Source organism: Chiloscyllium punctatum, chromosome 7 (assembly GCF_047496795.1).
Source record: "Chiloscyllium punctatum isolate Juve2018m chromosome 7, sChiPun1.3, whole genome shotgun sequence".
Classification (NCBI taxonomy): Eukaryota; Metazoa; Chordata; class Chondrichthyes; order Orectolobiformes; family Hemiscylliidae; genus Chiloscyllium; species Chiloscyllium punctatum.
In genome coordinates this window covers 132,341,340-132,366,032 of record NC_092745.1, presented here as the reverse complement: position 1 = coordinate 132,366,032, position 24,693 = coordinate 132,341,340, and the positions used below count along the sequence as shown (strand labels likewise).

At 43.0% G+C, this 24,693-nt stretch overlaps 2 protein-coding genes across 5 annotated transcripts in view; one reads left to right on the top strand and one right to left on the bottom strand.

The window, feature by feature from the left end:
* Positions 1-8,479, top strand: part of msh4 (mutS homolog 4) — a 128,299-nt gene extending 119,820 nt beyond the window's left edge. The window contains exons 19-20 of the mRNA XM_072574860.1: positions 3,070-3,158; positions 7,419-8,479. Coding sequence (XP_072430961.1) covers positions 3,070-3,158; positions 7,419-7,640 — 311 coding nt within the window. The 3' untranslated portion in view covers positions 7,641-8,479. The remainder of the gene's footprint in view (positions 1-3,069; positions 3,159-7,418) is intronic.
* The window catches only part of LOC140480149 (ankyrin repeat and SOCS box protein 17-like), a 60,857-nt gene extending 36,455 nt beyond the window's left edge, over positions 1-24,402 (bottom strand). Inside the window, exons 1-3 of one of the 4 annotated variants that reach the window (XM_072574861.1) lie at positions 15,676-16,322; positions 12,298-12,577; positions 8,483-8,889 (exon numbers count right to left, since the gene is read on the bottom strand). In XM_072574861.1, the coding sequence (XP_072430962.1) occupies positions 8,683-8,889; positions 12,298-12,577; positions 15,676-16,064 (876 nt within the window). In that variant the 5' untranslated portion in view covers positions 16,065-16,322 and the 3' untranslated portion in view covers positions 8,483-8,682. Of the gene's footprint in view, positions 1-8,482; positions 8,890-12,297; positions 12,578-15,675; positions 16,323-23,773; positions 23,918-24,389 lie in introns of those variants that run through there. The other 3 variants (XR_011961196.1, XR_011961198.1, XR_011961197.1) reach the window with 3 other exon arrangements.
* Positions 24,403-24,693: the final 291 nt, after the last annotated feature.

Below are 24,693 nucleotides of genomic sequence, written 5' to 3'. Positions count from 1 at the left end.
TTACAAGGAAAGATTAGAGAGATTGGGTTTATTGTCCTTGAAGCAGGGAAGGTTAAGAGGTGACCTTATTGAGGTGTTCAAAATTATGAACAATTGTGACAGGGTAAAGAAGGATATGTTATTTCTAGCAATCGGTATGTCAATAACTAGGAATCACAACTTCAAGATTGTCAACAAGAGAGTTTGAGTGAAATGAGGAGAAATTTCTTTCCTCAGAGATTTTAGGATTTAGAATACGCTGCCTGGGATAGTGGTGGAGGCAGATTCCATAGGACGTTTAATAAGTGAGCTGGAGATAGGTTTGAAAGTCATGATGTTAGAGGGCGACGGAGATAGATCTGGAGAGTGAAATTAGCTGGGTAGCTCTTTTGGGAGCCAGTACAGTCACGATGATTCTAATGGTCTACTTCTACACTATAAACTCTATGATTCTATCCACGCGAACAACTTTATATCTCTGCAAAACTAGTCTCCATCTAGCACCTTTAAATATCCAAGCCCTCCAGTTTATGTGGACTGTGGGCTGCAGAGTACAATGCTGTAACTTCCCAAAGCAAAACCCCCGGCCACTTGAGAGAACAAGGACAGCAGGTGTACGATATACAATTCACTTGAAGTCACAAACCAGTCCATCTTGAACATATATTGATGATTCCTTCACTGTTCCTATTCAGAATCTTGCAACTTCCTCCCTGATATCACCTTGTGAGCACCTTCGTCACGTGGACTGCAGTGATTAAGAAGGTGGCTCACAACTTCTCTAGGAATGGACCACAAATTGACCTTACCCCTGACAGCAACACTTTGAGAATTAGTATTTAAAACACATTCACTTACTTGAACATGCAGAGAAAGGTTAATCAAGATCAAGGTGATAAGTAACACAATGGTAAGGATAACAAAGTCATTTTTGGAATTAAATTCATAGCCAGAGTTAGCTTAGTCATTAAATTTGTTTATTTAAATACTGCGTTGTAATTTTTCAGTTCACTTCATAGAATATTGAATCCCTACAGTGCAGATCGAGGCCATTGAATCTGCACTGACCCCCGAGTAGCATCCCACCCAGACCCAGCTCCTCCCACCCCCCCCAACCTATATTCATTGCCCCATATTTACAATGGCTAACCCACCTGGCCTGCACATTCCTAGATGCTACGGGGCAATTTAGCTTGGCCAATCCACCAAAGCTGCAAATGTTTCGACTCTCTGGGAGGAAACGAGAGCGCCCAATAGAAACTCACGCAGACATGGGATGTGTAAACTCCACACAAACAGCCACCCAGTGCTGAAACTGAACCTGGGTCCCTGGGAGTGTAAGATGGCAGTGCTGGTCAATGTGTCCATGATCCATTGGCCCCACATTATACAAGGTAAAAACAATGGCTGCAGATATTGGAAACCAGATTCTGGATTAGAGTGGTGCTGGAAAAGCACAGCAGTTCAGGCAGCATCCGAGGAGCAGGAAAATAGATGTTTCGGGCAAAAGCCCTTCATTAGGAATAGAGGCAGAGTGCCTGCAGGGTGGAGAAATAAATGAGAGGAGGGTGGGGTTGAGGAGAAAATAGCATAGAGTACAATAGGTGAGTGGGGGTGGGGATGGAGGTGACAGATGAGAGAGAAGGGTGGGGGAGGGTAGCAAAGAGTACAGTGGGTGAATGGGGGTGGGGATGAAGGTGATAGGTCAGAGAGGAGGGTGGAGTGGATACGTGGAAAGGAAGATAGGTAGGACAAGTCATGGGGACAGTGCTGAGCTGGGGTGAGGTGGGGGAAGGGGAAATGAGGAAACTGGTGAAGTCCACATTGATGCCCTGGGGTTGAAGTGTTCTGAGGTGGAAGATGAGGCGTTCTTCCTCCAGGCATCTGGTGGTGAGGGAGCGGCGGTGAAGGAGGCCCAGGACCTCCATGTCCTTGGCAGAGTGGGAGGGGAAGTTGAAATGTTGGGCCACAGGGCGGTGTGGTTGATTGGTGCGGGTGTCCCAGAGATGTTCCCTAAAGTGCTCTGCTAGGAGGCGTCCAGTCTCCCCAATGTAGAGGAGGCTGCATCGAGAGCAATGGATACAATAAATGATATTGGTGATTGTGCAGATAAAACTTTGATGAATGTGGAAGGCTCCTTTGGGGCCTTGGATGGAGGTGAGGGAGGAGGTGTGGGCGCAGGTTTTGCAATTCCTGCGGTGGCTGGGGAAGGTGCCAGGACAGGAGGATGTGTTGACCAGGTAGTCATGGAGGGAATGGTCTTTGCAGAAGGCGGAAAGGGGTGGGGACGGAAATATATCCCTGGTGGTGGGGTCTGTTTGGAAGTGGTGGAAATGTCGGTGGATGATTTGGTTTATGCAAAGGTTGGTAGGGTGGAAGGTGAGCACCAGGGGCGTTCTGTCCTTGTTACGGTTGGAGGGGTGGCGTCTAAGGGCAGAGGTGCGGGATGTGGACGAGATGCTTTGGAGGGCATCTTTAACCACGTGGGAAGGGAAATTGCAGTCTCTAAAGGAGGCCATCTGATGTTTTCTGTGGTGGAACTGGTCCTCCTGGGAGCAGATACGGCAGAGGAATTGGGAATACGGGATGGCATTTTTGCAAGAGATAGGGTGGGAAGAGGTGTAATCCAGGTAGCTGTGGGAGTCGGTTGGTTTGTAAAAAATGTCGGTCGTCATTAATGGAGATGGATAGGTCCAGGAAGGGGAGGGCGGTGTCAGAGATGGTCAGGATGGAATGTATTGGTGAAGTCAATGAATTGCTCAACCTCCTCGTGGGATCACGAGGTGGCGCCGATGCAGTCATCAATGTAGCGGAGGAAGAGGTGGGGAGTGGTGCCGGTGTAACTACGGAAGATAGACTGTTCTACGTAGCCAACAAAGAGACAGGCATAGCTGCAGCCCATACAGGTGCCCATGGCTACCCCTTTGGTCTGGAGGAAGTGGGAGGATTCGAAGGAGAAATTGTTAAGGGTGAGGAACAGTTCAGCTAAATGAGAGTGTAGGTGGAAGGGTACATTATGCAACTCTGAATACAATGACTAGTCTTATAATTCTCTTCCTTAATATCATCTTTGTCGTTTTTTTGCACGAGGTTTGAAAGCTGCTGAGGTTTCATCTCTTCCCCCATCAATTGTACTCGATGCTAGAGAAATTGCTTCTCACATCACCAAACAAATATGGGTAAGTAGGGTTACCGCAGTAATGTCATTTAGTAGATAGTCTGTCAGATGAGAAAATTATACTTTGTATCTAAAATGTATTTGCATCACAATAAATGTTCTAGAAGTAAATATGTGCAAAAAACACACTTTTGTGTTGTTCAGAGTTGCCAGCACTTTATTTTCATTGCTTAATCTCTCACCTCCAACCACCCTGATCTCTGACAATCTCATCATTGTCATCTAAATTGCCCATCAGTTTGAACCCCTTCATAAGCCAACAATGCCATTCAACTAACACTCTGCCTTCATGCTCCTCTCATTAATCTCCCATTGGCTCTACTCTTGTGTTATCCTGCTCTATCACCATCCCAATACTGATCTCCTGACAGGTCTGAGCTTGTGACATCTTGCCTTCGAGTACCAAAGTGCAAATCAAACAACTGCTCTGTTGAAGGATTAGGTGATAATTGACACTCAACTTTATCACGTTTTCCATTTTTACAAATGATAAACTCCTCAAAAAAATCAATTACTGTCACCTGAGTGTGGCTTGCAATTAGAACTTAACTTTATACAATGGCACTCCTCACTAATGACAGTGTGCAAATTTTTTCCCTTCAGCCCGCTTCTCTGCCACAGTATTTGAAGGAAAATAAGTCTTGCATTTATGTAACACCTGACAAAACTTCAGACCGTCCCAAAGAATTTTAGAGCCAGTTATTTCTGAAGTGTGGTAACATTTGTAATTTAGGAAATCTAGCATCCAGTTTGTGTACAAAAAGATCACACAACAGCAATATGACAACTACCAGATTATTTGTCTGATGTTGGTTGACAAGACAAATATTGGGCTGGGGAGAATTCCTCTGCTGTTAGAACACAGAACAATACAGTGCAGAACAGGCGCTGACCTGTGAACTATTCTCAGCTCTTACCCCTACACTATCCCAAAATCATCCATGTGCTTATCTAAGGATAGTTTTAATCTCCCTAATGTAGCTGAATTGACTACATTAGCAGTTAGTGCATTCCACGCCCTTATCACTCTCTGCGTAAAGAACCCGACTCTGACATCTATCACCCCTCAGTTTGTAGTTATGCCCCCTCGTACAAGCTGACATCATCATCCTAGGAAAAAGACTTTCACTGTCTACCCACCTAATCCTCTGATCATCTTCTATGTCTCCATCAAATCCCCTTTTAGCCTTCTTCTTGCCAATGAGAACAGGTTCAAGTCTCTCAGCCTTTTCTCATAAGACCAGGCAACATCCTGGTAAATCTCCTCTGCACCTTTTCCAATGCTTCCATATCCTTCCCGAAATATGGGGACCAGAACTGTACACAATATTCTAAGTGTGGCCGCACCAGCATTTTGTATATTTGCAGCATGATATTGCGGCTTTGCAACTCAATCCCTCTACGAATCAAACCTAACACACCATATGACTTCTTAACAGCACTATCCACCTGGGTGGCAACTTTCAGGGATCTATGTACATGGACTCCAAGATCCCTCTGCACATCCACGCTACCAAGAATCTTTCCATTGACCCAGTACTCTGCCTTCCCATTATTCTTCCCAAAGTGCATCACCTCACATTTAGCTGCATTGAACTCCATTTGCCACCTCTCAGCCCAATTCTGCAGTTTATTCAAGTCCCCCTGCAACCTGTAACATTCTTCCACACTGTCCACTACTCCACTGACTTTAGTGTCGTCTGCAAATTTACTAATCCATCCACCTATGCCTGTGTCTAAGTCATTTATAAAAATGACAAACAGCAGTGGTCCCAAAACAGATCCTTGAGGCACACCACGAGTAACCGGACTCCAGGCTGAATATTTTCCATCAACCACCACTCGCTGCCTTCTTTCAGAAAGCCAGTTTCTAATCCAAACTGCTAAATCACCCTCAATTCCATGCCTCTGCATTTTCTGCAACAACCTATATGGAATCTTATCAAAGGCTTTACTGAAGTCCATGTATACCACATCAACTGCCCTACCCTTATCTACATGCTTGGTCACCTTCTCAAAAAACTCAATGAAGTTTGTGAGCCATGACCTGCCCTTGACGAAACCATGTTGATTATCTGAAATCAAATTGTTGCTTGCTCGATGATTATAATCTTATCTCTTATAATCCTTTCCAAAACCTTTCCTACAACAGAAGTAAGGCTCACTGGTCTATAATTACTTGGGTCGTCTCTACTGCCCTCCTTGAACAAGGGCACAACATTTGCAATCCTCCAGTCCTCTGGTACTAAACCTGTAGACAATAACGACTTACATATAAAAGCCAAAGGCTTGGCTACCTCCTCCCTAGCTTCCCAGAGAATCCTCGGATAAATCCCAACCGGCCCAGGGGACTTGTCTACTTTCACTCCTTCTAGAATTGATAACACCTGTTCGTAACTAACCTTGATCCTTTCTAGTCTAATATCTCGTACCTCATTCTTCTCCTCTACAATATTCTCCTTTTCCTGAGTGAAAACTGGTGAGGAACGTTCGTTTAGCACCTCTCCAATCTCCACAGGGTCCACACACAACTTCCCACTTCTGTCTTTGATTGGCCCTATTCCTACCCTAATCATCCCTTTATTCCTCACATACCCATAGAAAGCTTTAGGATTCTCCTTTATTCTATTTGCTAAAGACTGCTCATGTCCTCTCTTTGCTCTGCTTAACTCTCTCTTTAAATCCTTCCTAGCTGATCTGTAACTCTCCATCGTCTCATCTGAACCATCTTGCCTCATCAACACATAAGCCTCCTTCTTCCTTCGTAACAAGAGATGCAATTTCTGTTGTAAACCATGGTTCCCTTACCTTGTCACTTCCTCCCTGCCTGACAGGGACACGCAATATTTGTTCCTTAAACTAGCTCCACATTTCCATTGTCTGCATCCCCTGCATTTTGCTACCCCATTCTGTGCATCCTAATTCCTGCCTAATTGCATTATAATTGCCCTTGCCCCATCGATAACTCCTGACCTGTGGCATGTACCTATCCCTTTCCATCGCTAAACTAAACGTAACTGAATTATGGTCACTATCTTCAAAGTGCTCACCTAAATCAAACACCTGGCCTGGTTCATTACCAAGTACCAGATCCAATGTGGCCTCCCCTCTTGTCGGCCCTTCGACATACTGTGTCAGGAAACCCTCCTGCACACATTGGACAAAAACTGATCCATCCGACATACTAGAGTTATAGCATTTCCAGTCAATGTTGGGGAAGTTAAAGTTCCCCCTAATGACCACCCTGTTCCTTTCACTCCTACCCAGAATACTTTTGCTAATCCTCTCTTCCACCTCCCTGGAATTATAAAAAAAACTCCAAGCAGCGTGACCTCTCCTGTCCTGTTTCTAACCTCAGCTCACACTACCTCAGTAGACGAGTCCTCATCAAGATTTCTCTCAGCCACTGTTATACTGTCCTTGACGAACAAGGCCACACCTCCCCCTCTTCTACTGCCTTGCCTGTTCGAAGTCCCAAGGTACCTATCCATGCTGCAAGCTCACCTACTTTATTCCGGATACGTCTGGCGTTGAAGTAGACACACTTCAAACCAGTTCGCTGTCTGCCAGCACATTCCTGTGACCCTGAAATCCTTTCCTGACCTTCCTACTTTCATCCTCCTGTGCACTGCAACTACACCTCCGGTTCCCATCCCCCTGCTGAGCTAGTTTAAACCCAAATAGCACCAGCAAATTTCCCACCCAGGATATTAGTACCCTTCTGGTTCAAATGAAGACCATCCTGTTTGTACAAGTTCCACCTTCCCCAGAATGAGCCCCAATTATCCAAGAACCTGAAACCTTCCCTCCTGCACCATCCTTGCAGCCACGTGTTCAGCTGATATCTCTCCCTGTTCCTTGCCTCGCTATCACGTGGCATGGGCAACAAACCAGAGATAACAACTCTGCTTGTTCTAGCTCTCAGCTTCCACCCTAGCTCCGTGAAATCTGCCTTACATCCCTATCCCTCTGTTCATATAGTGTCCTGGATTCTTGCATTTCCACCTGAGATAGCAAGTATAACCTTATTTAACATCTAATCTGAAACACATTCCGTTCCATTAGTGCAATATTGCATCACCTCAGTATAACACCGCAAATGTCATTTCAGATTATCGCTTGTCTGGAGTGGCAGTCAATTCCACGACCATCTCACTCACAGATGAGATTGCTGTCCATTGAACCATGATTGATCTTATAAATATGACTATCTGTGGTAGTAGTCTGATTTTTGATTTTGCTTTTTTTGGCTGAATTGCAGCGGAAACAAAGAAACACTGCTGAGTCACTGCAGCAGAGAGCAATGCATCAACTGGCCACCAGGCTGGTGCAGACAGCAAGAAACTCATGCTTGGATCCAGAGCGGTTGAGGATGTACCTAATGGGCCTCCGGAAAAGGTATGAAGCAGACTGCCTCACAGCCCAACAATCTCCGCATGCAGATACATCCCTCGGAGAACATTTTAGTTCTAAACAAGAATGAAACCATTTAATAATGAACGTTCTAAAGTATCGTGGTTATTTGAAAAAAAAGTGTTGGATCAGATTTGCTGCCACAACAAAGGTGCCACTAATGTGTGATGCACCAGTGGATTTTTGACACGGAAGTGAGCTTGGAATCACCACAAATCACTGGCTGATTTCCAATGCTCTATTGTCAGCCTTATATAAACAACAGTTCATCCATAAGTTCCATAAAGTTGTAACACTTGTGCATCAATTACCTCTTTATCTCACTGAAGAGAGTCAGGGCAGCTGATTAAGTACCCTTTATTTGATGAGATTTACCTGCTACCCAATTTCTCAGGCTCAGAAGTGAAAGAGTTTAAATTGTGGCATTTCATTTCTGCAGATTGTAAACTGTTGTTGGCAATTTTTTTTTAAAATTGTCCTTTCTGCTTTCTCTCTTTTAGTCTATTGTTAATTCTTCTGTCTTTATTTCTCTTTCTGCCTCAGATTTTAGTCCAATGCATTATTTATTTTAGTATTTCCTCGTTCGATTTCTCAACCTTCCACTTTCATTGACACAGGAGACAGATGGGTCCCACTACCTCCTCACTATGCTTTCACCAAGCTTGCACTTGCAGCAATTGTAGTGCAAATTATATTGAGCTGAAGGGTGAAGGGAAATGTCCAAATTGATTGAGTAGGATACTCCACTCCAGAGAGTTCTAGTGTAAAGTTTTATCACAGGTTTAACTTCATACAAATTTAAAGTTTGTAAATTAATCACTTTTTTTGAATTCTGTCATTTCAGTTTCTGTACAAAGTGTGAAAACCTTTCCACAGAGTTGGTCAGGAGAAAAAATAAAACAACTGCAAAAATTGTTGGAAATTTTGAGTTTATTGCATGTTGTGCAGCGCTAGAACGCAATGTAAATGATGTAATAATGAATTGGTTCTTTTTTCTCTCCTGAAGGGTCGGGATTTCTTTTTTTCTCTCTGTTGTCCCGGTCCCCAATTTGTTAAAACAGGCTGGCAGCCAAGAGAAGGGGTAGGTAGGGAGGAGGGAGATCTCTTCATCTTTATCTTTCCAAATTCAAGTAATTCTGAAGCAATTTGGGTAGCGGCAACAAAGAAATTCCTTTAGGCAGCCCACTATTGGCTAGCAGGGAGCTTCGAATAGACATTCTGCAAAGGTGAAGGAGCTCACAAGGCTCTTGATATCTTGTCACAGGGATGTAATCCAACCAGTTAGAAACGAGAAGTTGCCGTCTAAAACTAATATACGCCTGAAAACAGAAGAAGGGGAATGCATTATACTTACTATCTGCCTTTAATATCCTGATCCTTCTGTACACCTTTTCTTGCCATAAAGTTGTGTCTCCACCTTCTTTTTGAAGGTGTCTAATAATGGTTTTATTTTAAAATTCACAGCTTGTTTTCACATCCCTTCGTGGTCTTAGACCTTGTTTATCTCTAGTATCTCTACCAGCTTTCCAAGATCTGTACTTTTCCAGCTCTGGCATCTTGAGGATTTCTAATTTTAATCATTGGTGGCCATAGTTTCAGCTACTTGGGCCCTAGATTCTGAAATTCACCCTCTAAACATCTTTGCCTCTCTCCTCCTTTAAGGTGTCCTGTAAAACCTCTTTGGCTAAGCTTTTGGTAATCAGCCTAATATCTTCTTGTGTAGCCTGTGTAGTGTTTTGGGACCTTTTACTATATCAAAGGTGATTCATAAGTGCAGGATTTAAAAAAAAATCTATATGATGGGAAGTATTCTGCAGATACTGGTTGTTCTCTGGTATACTGGAGAAAACTTTAAAGTTTCAAACCTTTCCACTGCGAATCAGTTCACTAATGAAAGGCAGCAAACCAGCAAAGCCCCAAGCCAGTCCTCACCTAATATGCACATTATTCTCTGTATTCTATGTTTGCTCCTTTCCACATTTTTCCCTGCCTAACAGCACTGGTGTTTTGTGTAACTGTACCATAAGAATTACAACAATTTAAGAAAGTGGCTTAGCACCATCTTCTCAAAAGCAATTAGGAATGAACAATAAATTCTTTCTTTGCCAGCAGTGTGCATGTCCCGTGAATAAAGGCTATTGGGAGGTCTGGCAGCATTTTGAATAGAGAAACAGTGTTAATGTTTTGAGACTGGTATGTTTTTCATAACAGTCCAAGGATAAGTGTTCTGAGGAAGAGGCAGATCAGACTTGACACCTTAACTGTTTCTCTCTCCAGAGATGCTGCCAGACATGCTTAGATTCTCCAGTGTTCTCAATTTTCAGCATCTGCAGTACTTTTCCTTTATTAAATAAAACGTCTCTTTGTCTCCCTCTTATATAGAATTCCTACAAGGTGGAAGCAGGCTATTCAGTTCATTGAGTCCACCCTGACCCTAAGCATATCCCACCCTAACCCTGCATTTCCCATGGCTAATCCATCTAACCTACACAACTCTGGGCAATTTAGCATGGCCAATTCACCTAACCTGCACACCCTTGGACTATGTGGGAGGAACCCGAAGCACCTGGAGTAAACCCACAAAACACAGGGAGAATGTGCAAACTCCACACAATCACCTAAGGGTAGAATCAAACATGAGTCCCTGGCGCTGTGAGGCAGCAACGCTAACCAGTGAGTCACTGTGCCTCCCCTGTTTCCTTCTTCCTTCCCAAATGATGATAGCAGGATGTTACTCTGGCATATGGATCATTAAGCAGAAGTCATAGGTATTTTAACAAATGGTCAAAAGAAATAGGGGAAGTACAAAAAATATCTTAACACAGGATTGTTAACAACTACTTACAATACCTGAAGTGGTAATGAAATGAAATTAGTTTTCAAAAACTATTTGGCTATGTGCTTGAAGAGGGTTAATTAGCAAGGTTGATGGAGGAGAATACTGGAATGAGGGACTATATAAGACAGAACCAGAAAAGACATAATAGCATGAACACTCTTCTTTGGAGGTATGATTTCATGGTTTCTAAATCAGTGGGACACAAAGTCAGTTATCAGCTTCTGAAGCTTGGAGAATGGTGCCCTGATGTTCCGCTCTCTTTCTCTCCCTTTATGCCAGAAGGATATGGGCCAGTCAACGCTACATTGGGAACTTTGGTCACAAGATGGGCCTGTGCCAGGGTTTCCTCAACAGAGAAAGATAGAGTGAGGTGGGATGTCCTACCGAGACCTGTTCATCTTTAACTCTACACAACTAAACCAGCTGCCACTCCCGCCTACCTCTCAAGAAAATCTCCAGCATTCCCCAGGCAGTGGAATTCACTCTCCACATGGGATCTAAGCATTTTCCAAGAGTTTGTTAATTTTGGAAAGGAGAACAAAAAAGCAGGGTATTATTTCAATGGAGAAAAACTAAAGAAAGCTGCAACACAAAGGGACTTGAGGGTACATGTGCATGAAACACAAAAACACAGTTGCAGCAGGTAATCAGGAAGGAGTGTGAAATGTTGGCCCATATTTCAAGACAGGAGAAAGTGAGGACTGCAGATGCTAGAGATCAGAGCTGAAAAATGTGTTGCTGGAAAAGCGCAGCAGGTCAGGCAGCATCCAAGGAGCAGGAAGGCCTATGCCCGAAACGTCGATTCTCCTGCTCCTTGGATGCTGCCTGACCTGCTGCGCTTTTCCAGCAACACATTTTTCAGCTCGTATTTCAAGGCAGTTGGAGTATAAGAATAAGGAAGTCTTGCTGCAAATTTACAAGGTGCTGTGACAGCACATCTGGAATACTGTGAGCAGTTTGGGTCCCCTTATTTAAGGAAAGATGTAATTTAAGTGGAGGCAGTTCACAGAAGATTCACTAGAATTATCCCCAGTGTGGAGGGATTGTATTATGAGCAAAGGCTAAACAGGTTGGAAGTCTACTCACTGAAGTTTAGAAGAATGAGAGGTGACCTCATCAAAACATACCAAATTCTTAAGGGGCTTGAACAGGGAAAATACTCAGAGAATGTTTCCCTTCATGGGAGAGTCTAGGACCTAAGAGCATAGTCTCAGAATTAAGGGGTGCAATTTAAGACTGAAATGAGGAGGGATTTCTTCTCAGATATTATGAATCATTGAAACTCCTTGCTACAGTGAGATGTGGGGGCATAGTCCTTGTGTGCATTTAAGGTCTGATCGATAATCTATCAGGGAATCAAAGATTCTGGGAAAAAGGAAGGAAAGACGATGTCAGGAGTGTCAGATCAGAATGGCTAAGCAGGCATGAGGGGCCAAATGACCTATCCCTGTTCCTATTTCTTAAGGTCTCATACATACCTCTATAACCATCAACCTTAAAACAACAGCTTGTATTTTTATAGAGTCTGTACATCATATCATGCCCCAATATGTTTAATCAAGAGTGTTTTGCAGAATTTGACACTGAGCAATGTAAATTGATATTAAAATGTCAGATGGCCAAAGAGGTAGTCTATAATGAGAATCTTAAAGCAGAAGAGAGAGGCTTTTAGGGAGGGAACTTCAAAGCTTATGGTCCAGGCATCAGAAAGCATGGCTGTGAATTGAGGAACGATGGAAATCAGTGATGTACAAGAATTGGAGAAGCACAGAGAACCTGGTGATTGTAGAATTGGAGAAGGTTTCAGACACAGGAAGGGATGGAGGGAGGCTTGGGAGAAAACAAACACATTAACTCAAAAATGAATCTTGCCGCCAGAAGAACGTACCTTGATTTGTGCGACATTAATGTGATACATCACTCTAACGCATAAACCGAGACACAGTTTTGCCTCCTCGATGAGTTTTGTTGACTCAAGGTCATGTACCCTTGCTACTGATGTTGGGTAGAAGAGGATGATGAGAATTGTGGACATGGGACTTTCCTCCCTCTCTAGTATCCCATACTGGAATAAAATCTTCAGAATGTCTGACTGCCTGTTTTGAGCTACAAAGTGTAAAGGGGTCACACCGCTCAGTGGGTTTGGATTGTACACTGGTGTGAAGGTTCTGAAATGCAAACAGGAAATTCAGAAACCCACTTAATAATGACACGTTAAAAGTAGCTTCTACTATAGTTTAATATTTGCTCACAATTTTAAAGAACTGTGCATGTTATTCAAATGCCAGTAGGACATTGATACATTGATTAAAAGTGTCGCTGGCTATCAATTTTGGAACTCACTCTCGAATGGCATTGTGGGTCTACCTACACCAAATTGTCAACAGTGGTTCAATAACGCAACATTTTGCCAAACACAATTAGAATGGGGAATAAATGGTGGCCCAGTCAGCAATGCCCTCATCCCATGAACAAATAAAAAATCTTACTTTTAGATCTTTGAATGTTGTGATGATATTTGCATTTTAATGTTGTGTTCATTTACTGTCATTTTGAAATAAAGCAAAAAATGGGAATTACTTGTAGAATAGTTTGACTATAAAAATTATGCAAAAAGATAGAGAAAGAACAGAAAGTCAGAGAGGGAAGAAGTTATGGTTGAAGTTTGAATGAATACCACAATGTCAACGAAAACATTTGCTTTTGAAGTTGCACCATTTATTGTAATCATGAAAACCAAGTTAAAAATGGAAACATTGTTAGCATAGGTTTCTCATAAAAGTTCTATTCATGGTTTTTTTTGCATTAGGAGCTTAATATAGATGAGGCAACAAGTATCTATGAGGCAGAACTCCACTCCATTGTCATTCTGATTAGCTGAAGCCAGCCAGTTCTTGTGACATTTCATAGGAAGTGTTTGATACTTGTCAAGTGGAGGTGAATCAGGGTCATAACCAAAAACAATTAACAGAAAACATCCAATAGGGAATAGAGGAGAAATGTCTTTCCTCAGAAAATGAGAATATGGAACTATTACGAGGAATGGTTAAGGGAATAGTATGAATGTATTTAAGGGGTTTTGATAGAGTAAATAAAGAGAAATAGTTTCAGTAGGGACAAGAAATAGTAACCAGAGGACACAGACAAGGTCATTGGCAAAGAACTGGAGGCAACACAAGGAAACCTTTCATGATACAGTGGACTATCAGGGTCTGGAATGTAACATTTGAAAGGTCGATACAGCAGATTCAATAATAATGTTCAAAGAGAATTAGATTAAAACTTCCTAAAGAAAATTTTGGGGGATGATAGAGAAAGAGCAGGGGAAGAATTAATAATAACGCTTTCAAAGAGCTAACATAGCTCAATGGGCTGAATAGCCCACTCTTTATCAATCTGTGATTGCACTCATAGTTTAAACTGTACTGGGCAAAGTGAGGAAAATTCCTTGGGGAGAGTTTAAGACTTCCTTTCTGAACTCTGTGTGTCAGTTGTCAGCAGGGATGCTGTGTCTAGGCCTGTACAAACATGTCACACAGTCCTCAGTTCGGCAAAAGTATTCCAGTTGGAGACAGGCTGGCTGAAACTGAAAACATCTGCCATTTTTTTCAGCTACAGAATAAATAGCTGTTTGAATCTCCCGTTGTGAGGTTTAATTCTGTTTGAAATAATCCCAAAAGGTTTTTTCTTTGTTGCAATGCTTCAAACTCTTAGAATCACAAATAAAATCACAAACCTACAGCTTTTGTGCAAGACTCAAGTGATCAACAAAGTAATAGCAATATATATTTATGTAACATTGTTAACGTATGAACACAAAGTATCCCACAGGAATGTGATAATTAACATGACATATTCCACAATAAAATATAATTAACACACTCAACTTCAAAAGCATGCCTAGATGAGGATTGTTGCATGAACCTAACATATGTGGCTTAGGCAGAAAGTTGATTTCAAGTCCCATAACAGCATCTTGACCATACAAATCTTTACTGATACTTCAATCCAGTTATTTAGAAAGTACTTCACACTGCCGGGGTGGTATTGGATGGTAGAGGGTGGGGGAGATGTTGGGGTTCGTTGCTCAGATCTTCAGGATAACACATTAGACAAATGTCTTGTCATGTGGACATGAAAGAGCAGAAGAGCGCTCCCCAGTGGCTTGACCAATACTTATCCTTTGCTAAAATCAGATAATCTGGTCGTTATCACATTGCTGAAGTTGGCATCATGCTGTGTGCAAATTAACTGCTGCACTTTGTACATAACAACAGTGACTATACTTCAATTTAGCACTTTTTAAAATTAATTTGGGGTGCGGGGGTAATGGAATCATTTCTGCTTTATTTTCCCACCCAGCAATACTATCTTTCGACATGAGATGATTGTCGATTGTCAATTGTCACCAATATCTTTTAGGGAAGAAAATTACTTGCATGACTTAGCCTGATGTGTGGCTCCAGACCTACAGCAATGTGGTTTTCTCTTAATTCCAGATATTAGAAACAAATCCAAGAAACTGCCCATATACCATTTTGATAGTGTAAATTTAAGAACTTTGATAACTTTAGAGATTGAAAGTATCAGCAATAACTCTTTCTGGAATAAATTGATTCCTGAGATGAAAGGGACAAGGAGGAACTGGTATAAAGGAATTAAAAGCACCATGCTATTTAACCACCCCTGGGAAGAAGGAATCAAAGCAATATAAACAAGCTGTTTCTTGGAAGAGAGGAGGTAACACTGCTTGATAACCTGCTGCCTTGTGACAGATGAGCAATTAAGACCACGTGCAAAAGAAATGGTCCTGAAGTAAAGTGGTTAATTACAGGACAGGTTGTTTTAAACAGTTAACTCCAAATGTAATAAGGAACAGGGAGCTACTTCTCATAAGAAGGAAAGCTACAGACTTGAGGTCTATGGAAGTGTAATCAGTGTTGGAGATGAAAGAATCTAAAGGATTATCAATAATATCACACCACAAACTCAAAAGAGTGAAAATTGTATAAGAATTGTAATATTCAACTCAAATTCCATCATCTGCTATGGCAGAATTTGAGCCTGGGTACCCAAAACATTAGTCTATAGGTTAAAAGTCTATCAATAATACCACTAGGTCCAGATATCATGGAAGGTACAGTATAAATGCAAATTTTTCTTCTTTTAAAAGAGGACAATGAATGATCAACATTCAAAAGCACAATCAGAAATGGATGCTTGGATGGAATTATACGAGGATGGTCAGTAGGCACCAGTACATTACCTCCAGATCAATCCCAGCTGGTTGCCCCTAGCTCCCAGATAGCTGACAGTTTTCTCCAGTAGTTTTTGCACCAACAGGGAGCTGACCTTACGGGTAAATAGCCAGTACAGGATGGTGTTGATGCAGACCTCTGTAAACTCCAAGTAGAAACTGAGAGTTCTCTTGTCCTGGGGCTGGTGGACGAAAGTGATGTAATCGGAGAGGAGGGAATCGAAACCCGGTGCGTCGATGTGGCGGAGGATGTTCGATAGGCTATGGTAAACGAGTGGCTCCCAGTTGCGGTATATTGGACCCAGTAACCTCTTCACAGCCACTTTCTCCAGCAGCTCCCCAAAAACAGTCTGCCGCACTTCTAGCTCTTTACAGCACCTTTCAGCGTCGTCAGACATGCCCCTCCAGGACACACACAGACAGCAGGGTCTTAGCACCGAGTCCCCTCTCACTGCAGGTTACCAGGTCCCTTTGCTTATAAAGGCCTCAGATCAACTGTGACATCTTCTTTTGTTACATAAACTGAATTTTGACATAGTTGACATGGTGACATCATAAAATGCCCTAGAAGGGCTTCAAACTTCATGAAGGGATTTTGATAGGCTACATGCAAAGAAAATGTTTCCACAAACAGATGACCCAACACTAGAAAGCCTTAAATTCAAGACTGCCACTAATAAATGCAATAGTAAATTTAAGGGATACATCTTAGAGTCATAGAGATGTACAGCACGGAAACATACCCTTCGGTCCAACCCGTCCATGCCGACCTGATATCCCAACCCAATCTAGTCCCACCTGCCAGCATCCGGCCCATATCCCTCCAAATGGGCCGGATGCTGGCAGGTGGGCGGCACGGTGGCACAGTGGTTAGCACTGTTGCCTCACAGCGCCAGAGATCCGGGTTCAATTCCCACCTCAGGCGACTAACTGTGTGGAGTTTGCACGTTCTCCCCGTGTCTGCGTGGGTTTCCTCCGGGTGCTCCGGTTTCCTCCCACAGTCCAAAGATGTGCAGGTCAGGTGAATTGGCCATGCTAAGTTGCCCATAGTGTTAGGTAAGGGGTAAATGTAGGGGTATGGGTGGGTTGCGCTTCGGCAGGGCGGTGTGGACTTGTTGGGCCGAAGGGCCTGTTTCCACACTGTAAGTAATCTAATCTAATCTAATCTAATCAAACCCTTCCTATTCATATACCTATCCAAATGCCTTTTAAATGTTGCAATTGTACCAGCCTCCACAACTTCCTCTGGCAGCTCATTCCATACATGTACCATCCTCTGCCCCTTAGGTATCTTTTATATCTTTCCCCTCTCACCCTAAACCGATGCCCTCAAGTTCTGGACTCCCCCAAGCCAGGGAAAAGACTTCTTATCCATGCCCCTCATAATTTTGTAAACCTCTAGAAGGTCACCCCTCATCGTCCGACGCTCCAGGGAGAACAGCCCCAGCCTGTTCAGCCTCTCCTTATAGCTCAAATCCTCCAACCCTGACAACATCCTTGCAAATCTTTTCTGAACCCTTTCAAGTTTCACAACACCTTTCCGATAGGAAGGATACCAGAATTGCACACAATATTCCAACAGTGGCCTAACCAATGTCTTGTACAGCCGCAACATGACCTCCCAACTCCTGTACTCAATACTCTGACCAATAAAATAAAGCATACCAAACGCCTTCTTCACTATCCTAACTACCTGCGACTCCACGTTCATGGAGTTATGAACCTGCACTCCAAGGTCTCTTTGTTCAGCTACACTCTCTCAGACCTTACCATTAAGTGTATAAGTCCTGCTAAGATTTGCTTTCCCAAATTGCAGCACTTCACATTTATCTGAATTAAACTCCATCTGCTACTTCTCAGCCCAGTGGCCCATCTAATCAAGATCCTGTTGTAATCTGAGGTAACCTTCATTGTCCACTACACATCCAATTTTGGTGTCATCTGCAAAGTTACTAACTGTACCTCTTATGCTCGCATCCAAATTATTTACGTAAATGACAAAAAGTAGACGACCCAGCACCGATCCTTGTGGCACTCCATTGGTCACAGGCCTCCAGTCTGAAACACAATCCTCCACCACTACGCTCTGTCTTCTACCCTTGAGCCAGTTCTGTATCCAAATGGCTAGTTCTCCCTGTATTCCATGAGATCTAATTTTGTTTACCAGTCTCCCATTGGGAACCTTGTCGAACACCTTACTGAAGTCCATATAAATCACATCTACTTCTCTGCCCTCATCAATCTTCAAGTTTGTGAGACATGATTTCCCACGCTCAAAGCCATGTTGACTATCCCTAATCAGTCCTTGCCTTTCCAAATATATCTACATCCTGTCCCTCAGGATTTCCTCCAACAACTTGCCCACCACCGAAGTCAGGCTCACTGGTCTATAGTTCCCTGGCTTGTCCTTACCACCCTTCTGAAACAGTGGCGCCACTTTAGCCAACCTCCAGTCTTCTGGCACCTCACCTGTGACGATCGATGATACAATTATCTCAGCAAGAGGCCCAGTGATCACTTCTCTAGCTTCCCACAGAGTTCTTGGATACACCTGATCAGGTCCTGGGGATTAATCCACCTTTATGCGTTTCAAGACAGCCAGCACTTCCTCCTCTGTAATATGGACATTTTGCAAGATGTCACCATCTATTTAACTGCTTTCTATATCTTCCATACCCTTTTCCACAGTAAATACTGATGCATAAAACTCGTTTAGTATCTCCTCCATTTTCTGCGGCTCCACACAAAGGCCACCTTGCTGATCTTTGAGGGGCCCTATTCTCTCCCTAGTTATCCTTTTGTCCTTAATATATTTGTAAAAACCCTTTGGATTCTCCTTAACTATATTTGCCAAAGCTATTTCATGTCCCCTTTTTGTCCTCCTGATTTCCTTCTTAAGTGTACTCCTAATTCCTTCATACTCTTCTAAGGATTCACTCTATCTATCCTGTCTATACCTTATATATGCTTCCTTCTTTTTCTTAACCAAACCCTCAATTTCTTTAGTCATACAGCATTCCCTATATCTACGAGCCTTCCCTTTCACCCTAACAGGAATATACATTGTCTGGATTCTCCTTATCTCATTTCTGAAGGCTTCCCATTTTCCAGCTGTCCTTTTACCTGCGAACATCTACCTCCAATCAGCTTTTGAAAGTTCTTGCCTAATACCATCAAAATTGGCCTTTCTCCAATTTAGAACTTCAACTTTTAGATCTGGTCTATTCCATCACTATTTTAAATCTAATAGAATTATGATCGTTGGCTCCAAAGTGCTCCCCCACTGACACCTCAGTCACCTGCCCTGCTTTATTTCCCAAGAGTAGGTCAGGTTTTGCACCTTCTCTAGTAGGTACATCCACATACTGAATCAGAAAATTTTTTTGTACACACTTAACAAGTTCCTCTCCATCTAAACCCTTAACTATGGCAGTCCCAATCTATGTTCGGAAAGTTAAAATCCCCAACCATAACCACCCTATTATTCTTACAGATGGCTGAGATCTCCTTACAAGTTTGTTTCTCAATTTCCCTCTGACTATTAGGGGGTCTATAATGCAATCCCAATAAGGTGATCATCCCTTTCTTATTTCTCAGTTCCACCCAAATTACTTCCCTGAATGTATTTCCGGGAATATCCTCCCTCAGCACAGCTGTAATGCTATCCCTCTCCCCCTCCTCTCTTGCCTCCCTTTCTATCCTTCTTGTAGCATTTGTATCCTGAAACATTAAGCTGCCAGTCCTGCCCATCCCTGAGCCATGTTTCTGTTATTGCTATGATATCCCAATCCCATATTCCTAACCATGTCCTGAGTTCATCTGCCTTCTCTGTTAGGGACCTTGCATTGAAATAAATGCAGTTTATTAGTCCTACCTTGTCCCTGCCTGCCCTGACTGTTTGACTCGTTTCTGTTCTCAACTGTACCCGTCTCAGATCGATCTCTTTCCTCACTATCTCCCTGGGTCCCACCTCACTCATTTAAATCATCCCGAGCAGCTGTTGCAAATCTCCCTGCCAGTATATTACCCAGAGAATAGTGAGAAGATGGAACTCTACCACATGTGAGGTGAATATTATTAAGGGAAAGGCAACAAGTACATGAAGGAAGAAAATAGGTAAATAGCATTGGGGTTCAATGAAGAGTAACAGAAGGCTTGATTGGAATATATATTCCAGCATAGATCAGTAGACTAAGGGGACTTTTTATGTGCTGTGAATTCTTTGTATTTTCACCTTTTCGTGGTGTCAATAAATCACAAGCTACCTTTAATTTGGCTATTTATTAAGAAATCTCATTTTCAATTACTCAAACAATGCTTTAAATTTATTGCATGTAGCAACCAAAGTAAGACTCCTCAAGTACTCAAGTTAAACCTCACAACCCAACTTGGCTATTATCTGATTAATGGTGAAATTTAGCTATGAATCTCACCAACAATGGCTGTGGATGTGTGCAGGATCTGATCCTTGTGCAACGTTGCTCTTTGAAGATCTGCTAAGGGAGAGTTTGCAGTTGAATTCTTATACAATTTTCTCTCTTTTGAGTTTGTGGTGTGATATTATTGATAATTCTTTAGATTCTTTCATCTCCAATACTGATTACACTTCCAAAGTCCTCAAGTCTGTAGCTTTCCTTCTTATCAGAAGCAGCTTCCTGTTCCTTGTTACATTTGGAGTTAACTGTTTAAAACAACCTGTCCTGTAATTAACCACTTTACTTCAGGATCATTTCTTTTGCACGTAGTCTTCATTGTTCATCTGTCACGAGGCAGCAGGCTATCAAGCAGTGTTACCTCCTCCCTTCCAAGAAACAGCTTGTTTATGTTGCTTTGATTCCTTTTGCCCAAAACGTCGATTTTCCTACTCCTCAGATGCTGCCTGACTTGCTGTGCTTTTCCAGCATCACTCTAATCTAGACACTAATGTTCAGTGGACACAGATGTGAATCCCGCCATGGCAGATGGTAGAATTTTAGTTCAATAACAATCTGGAATTAAGTGTCTAATGATGACCATGAAGCCATTGCCGATTGTTGAAAACATCCATCTGGGTCACTGATGTCCTTTAGGGAAGGAAACTGCCATCCTTACCTGGTCTGGCCTACATGTGACTCCAGAACCACAGCAATGTGGTTGACTCTTAACTGTCCTCTGGGCAATTAGGAATGGGTAATAAATGTTAGCCTAGCCAGTTTCATCCTCTTCCCATGAACGAATAATAAAAAAGTCTCCTCTAAATCTCCTATCCCTCACCTTAAGGCCATTTACCTGATCACTGATCTTTCCATCAAGGGGAAAACATTCTCAGAATAGAATCACAGAGAGTCTTTCGATCCATCAAGTCTGCACTGACACATGAGAAACACCTGACCTTCACTCTAATCCCATTTTACTAGCATTTGACCCACACCCTCGAATGTTATGATATGCCAAGTGCTCATCTGGGTACTTTTTAAAGGATTTGAGGCAATTCGCCTCTATCACCCTCCCAGGCAGTGCATTCCATTCTGTGGGACTTGAACCTGGCCCTCAAATAACAGAATTAGAATAGGAACAGGCCCTTCATCCCTCCAAGCCTGCGCCGATCTAGATCCTCTGACTAAACCTGTCACCTATTTTCTAAGGATCTGTATCCCTCTGCTCTCTGTCTAGATACATCTTAAATGATACTACTACTCTCACCCCATTGGGAACGCATTCCAGGCACCCACCACCCTCTGTGTAAAGAACTTTCCAAACATACCTCCCTTAAACTTTGCCCCTCTCACTTTGAACTCGTGACCCCTAGTAATTGACTCCCCCACTCTGGGAAAAAGCTTTTTGCTATATACTTGTCTATACAACTCATGATTTTGTAGACCTCAATCAGGTTTCCCCCCCCCCCCCCCCACCTTCAAACGCTGTCTTTCTAATGAAAATAATCCTAATCTACTCAATCTCTCTTCATAGCTAGCGCCCTCCACACCAGGCAACATCCTGGTGAACCTTCTCCGCACCCTTTCCAAAGCATCCACATCCTTTGGTAATGTGGTGACCAGAACTGTACGCAGTATTCCAAATGTGGCCGAACCAAAGTCTATACAACTGTAACATGACCTGCCAACTCTTGTATTCAATACCCTGTCTGATGAAAGAAAGCATGCCATATGGCTTCTTGACCATTCTATTAACCTGCGTTGCCACCGTCAGAGTACAATCGACCTAAACACCCAGATCTCTCTGTACATCAGTTTTCCCCAGGACTTCTCCACTTACCATATAGTTCGCTCTTGAATTGGATCTTCCAATATGTGTCACTTTGCATTTGCCTAGATTGAACTCCATCTGCCATTTCTCTGCCCAACTCTCCAATATTCTGCTGCATTCTCTGACAGTCCCCTTCATTATCTGCTACTCCACCATTCTTAGTATCATAAAGAGATAGGCGGGAAAGAGGTAGGCAGGAAAGCTGTTTCTTTGTTTTTTTCCCCCAGTAGGCCACACCAGGATTTGAACCCAATCTCTTGCCTGTCTGAATGGGTTTTATCTATGGGATTACAGACCCTGGCACAAGTGCCCCTGACCCTACCTCACTGCAGTCCTAGTATGATTCACCTTGACACTTGGTTCCTGTGTGAATCAGGAGAAAGCTGTCCCAATGGTCCAGCTACTTCTTTCCTCACTACTAGTGCCATTGCCCCTGAATCAAAACCCAGTTCTCTCACACCAATCTTTGAGCCACACATTTAACTCTCTAATCCTACTTACCCAATTCTAATTGCTTGTGGAAATAAATAAGTCCAGAGACGAATACCTTTGTGGTTCTGCTTTCTAGTCCCTATTTACTCATACTCCTCCAGCAGAACTTCTTTCCTTGTCCTACATATTATTGGTACCCAAATGGGCCATTATCATGGACCTTGCCCCTTCAACTTCTCCAGCAGTGAGCAGATAGCCTTAATCATTTGCACTATGCAGACCATATTCTGCAGAATTGTGTTCTCAACTGCAGAGAACAATGTTCAGACATCTAACCATTGTCTCCTACCACAATCAACATTCCATCCTCACAGTGCCAGAGACCCGGGTTCAATTCCCACCTCAGGCAACTGTCTGTGTGGAGTTTGCACATTCTCCAGTGTCTGTGTGGGTTTCCTCCGGGTACTCCGGGTTCCTCCCACAGTCCAAAAATATGCAGGTTAGGTGAATTGGCCATGCTAAATTGCCCGTAGTGTTAGGTGAAGGGGTAAATGTAGGGGAATGGGTCTGGCTGGGTTGTTCTTCGGAGGGTCGGTATGGACTGGTTGGGCCGAAGGGCCTGTTCCCACACTGTAAGCAATCTAACCTAAGCACAGTTGCTCTGATAGTCCACATCTGCCAATTGGCAATCTGGCAGATTCACTTCCAGCCTCTCCAGCTGCTGCTGAGCACTGACCTTACAGGTCTGTGCAGTGTCTCGAGAAATTAGAGGAAATATAGACTGCAAGTATATTCTTTTGTACTTCTCCACCTCTCTGGAGTTGAACAGTTTCCTGCAGCATGGTATAGTGGTCCATTTGTTCATCCTTCCTCCAATCTTTATTCTTATCCCTGAAGAACCCTGAACTTGATCAATAGTTGCATGGCTGAGCCTTCTCTTATACTACTTTCTGCATCCCCATGTCTACGTTGCCCATAGTTAAACTTCCAGTTGCTGACATACACTAAATCTGAAGTACCTAGACTAAGAGGTGTGACTGCCTTCTGGAAAAATGTGCTCAGGTAACTTCCTCCCTAATGCATCATAGTATCTGAAGCTCAGATTCCAGTTTGTAAACTTGGAGCTTAGGTTCTTTGATTTGTAGGCACTTGAGGTGAGTCATACTGGTGTCCACCAGCTCCCACATGTTGCAACTATACTTTGTTCATGCTGACATTTTTACTTTGCTCAATTAATGAGTTTTCAAACTTAGAACTATCAATCAATTGTTGTGTGGTATAAGTATATTTAACTAGCTTAGTTATAGATATTTCTGTTCAGAAGTGTGACACACATTAAGTCAATGCATAGATTGCCCCACTACCTGTTAAAAGTAGTGTCCACGTTTACTGGTACAAAATCTTAAAACACAATCACGTTTTGACTCACCTAAATAAAGATCTTTTGTTCATGCGAGATGGGTGTTGTTGGCTGGGCCAGCATTCATTGTCTGCCCTTAGTTGCCCTTCAGAAGGTGATGATGCTGCCTCCTTTGAACTGTGGCTGTCCATGTGCTGTGGGTTGATCTGAATGCTGTAAGGGAGAGAATTCCAAGATTTTGACACAGCTACACTGAAGGAACTACAATATATTTCAAAGTCAAGGTGGTGAGTGGCTTGGATGGGAATTTGCAGGTGTGGTGTTCCCATGTATCTGCTGTCCTTCTAGATGGAAGTGCTTGTAGGTTTGGAAAATGCTGTTAAGGATTTTTGGTGAACTTCTGCAGTGCATCTTGTAGGTAGTACACACTGCTGCTTCTGAGTGTCGGTGGTGGAGGGAGAGGATGTTTGTGAATATGGTGCCAATCAAGTGGGTTGCTCTGTCTTGGATGGTGTCAAACTTCTTCAGTGTTGTTGGAGATGCACCTGTGGAGACAAGTTTCTATGAACCAGGCTCCTGAGCTTTTGTTTTAAAAGGTAAACCAGAATCTGAACTAGCTGATGTAAATGAGAGGTTGCCAAAAATGTTCATAAAAAGTCCCCTCGTCCCCCTCTGAACTTCCCACCTTTAGCCAGCAGTGACCTCAACATGGCCGACAGCAGATTCGTCACGCTCTCACCGCCGTCTTGTTGGTACCTGGAAATGACGCTGCCACGATCTCTGCCCACGTGACTATACGTTGAAAGACGCAGCACGGCCCGAACCGTTGACGGCATAGGGCTGATTCGCGGCCGCGCTGTATTCTGGGAAGACAGAACTGCCATTGCTGGCTCTGCTGTCGCGGCTCCTGCATCGTGCAGACCTTCCCTGGAGCACACCAACCGTCAGGCCCGACTCCGAGTACCTCCTCTCGATCTATCCTGTCCTGC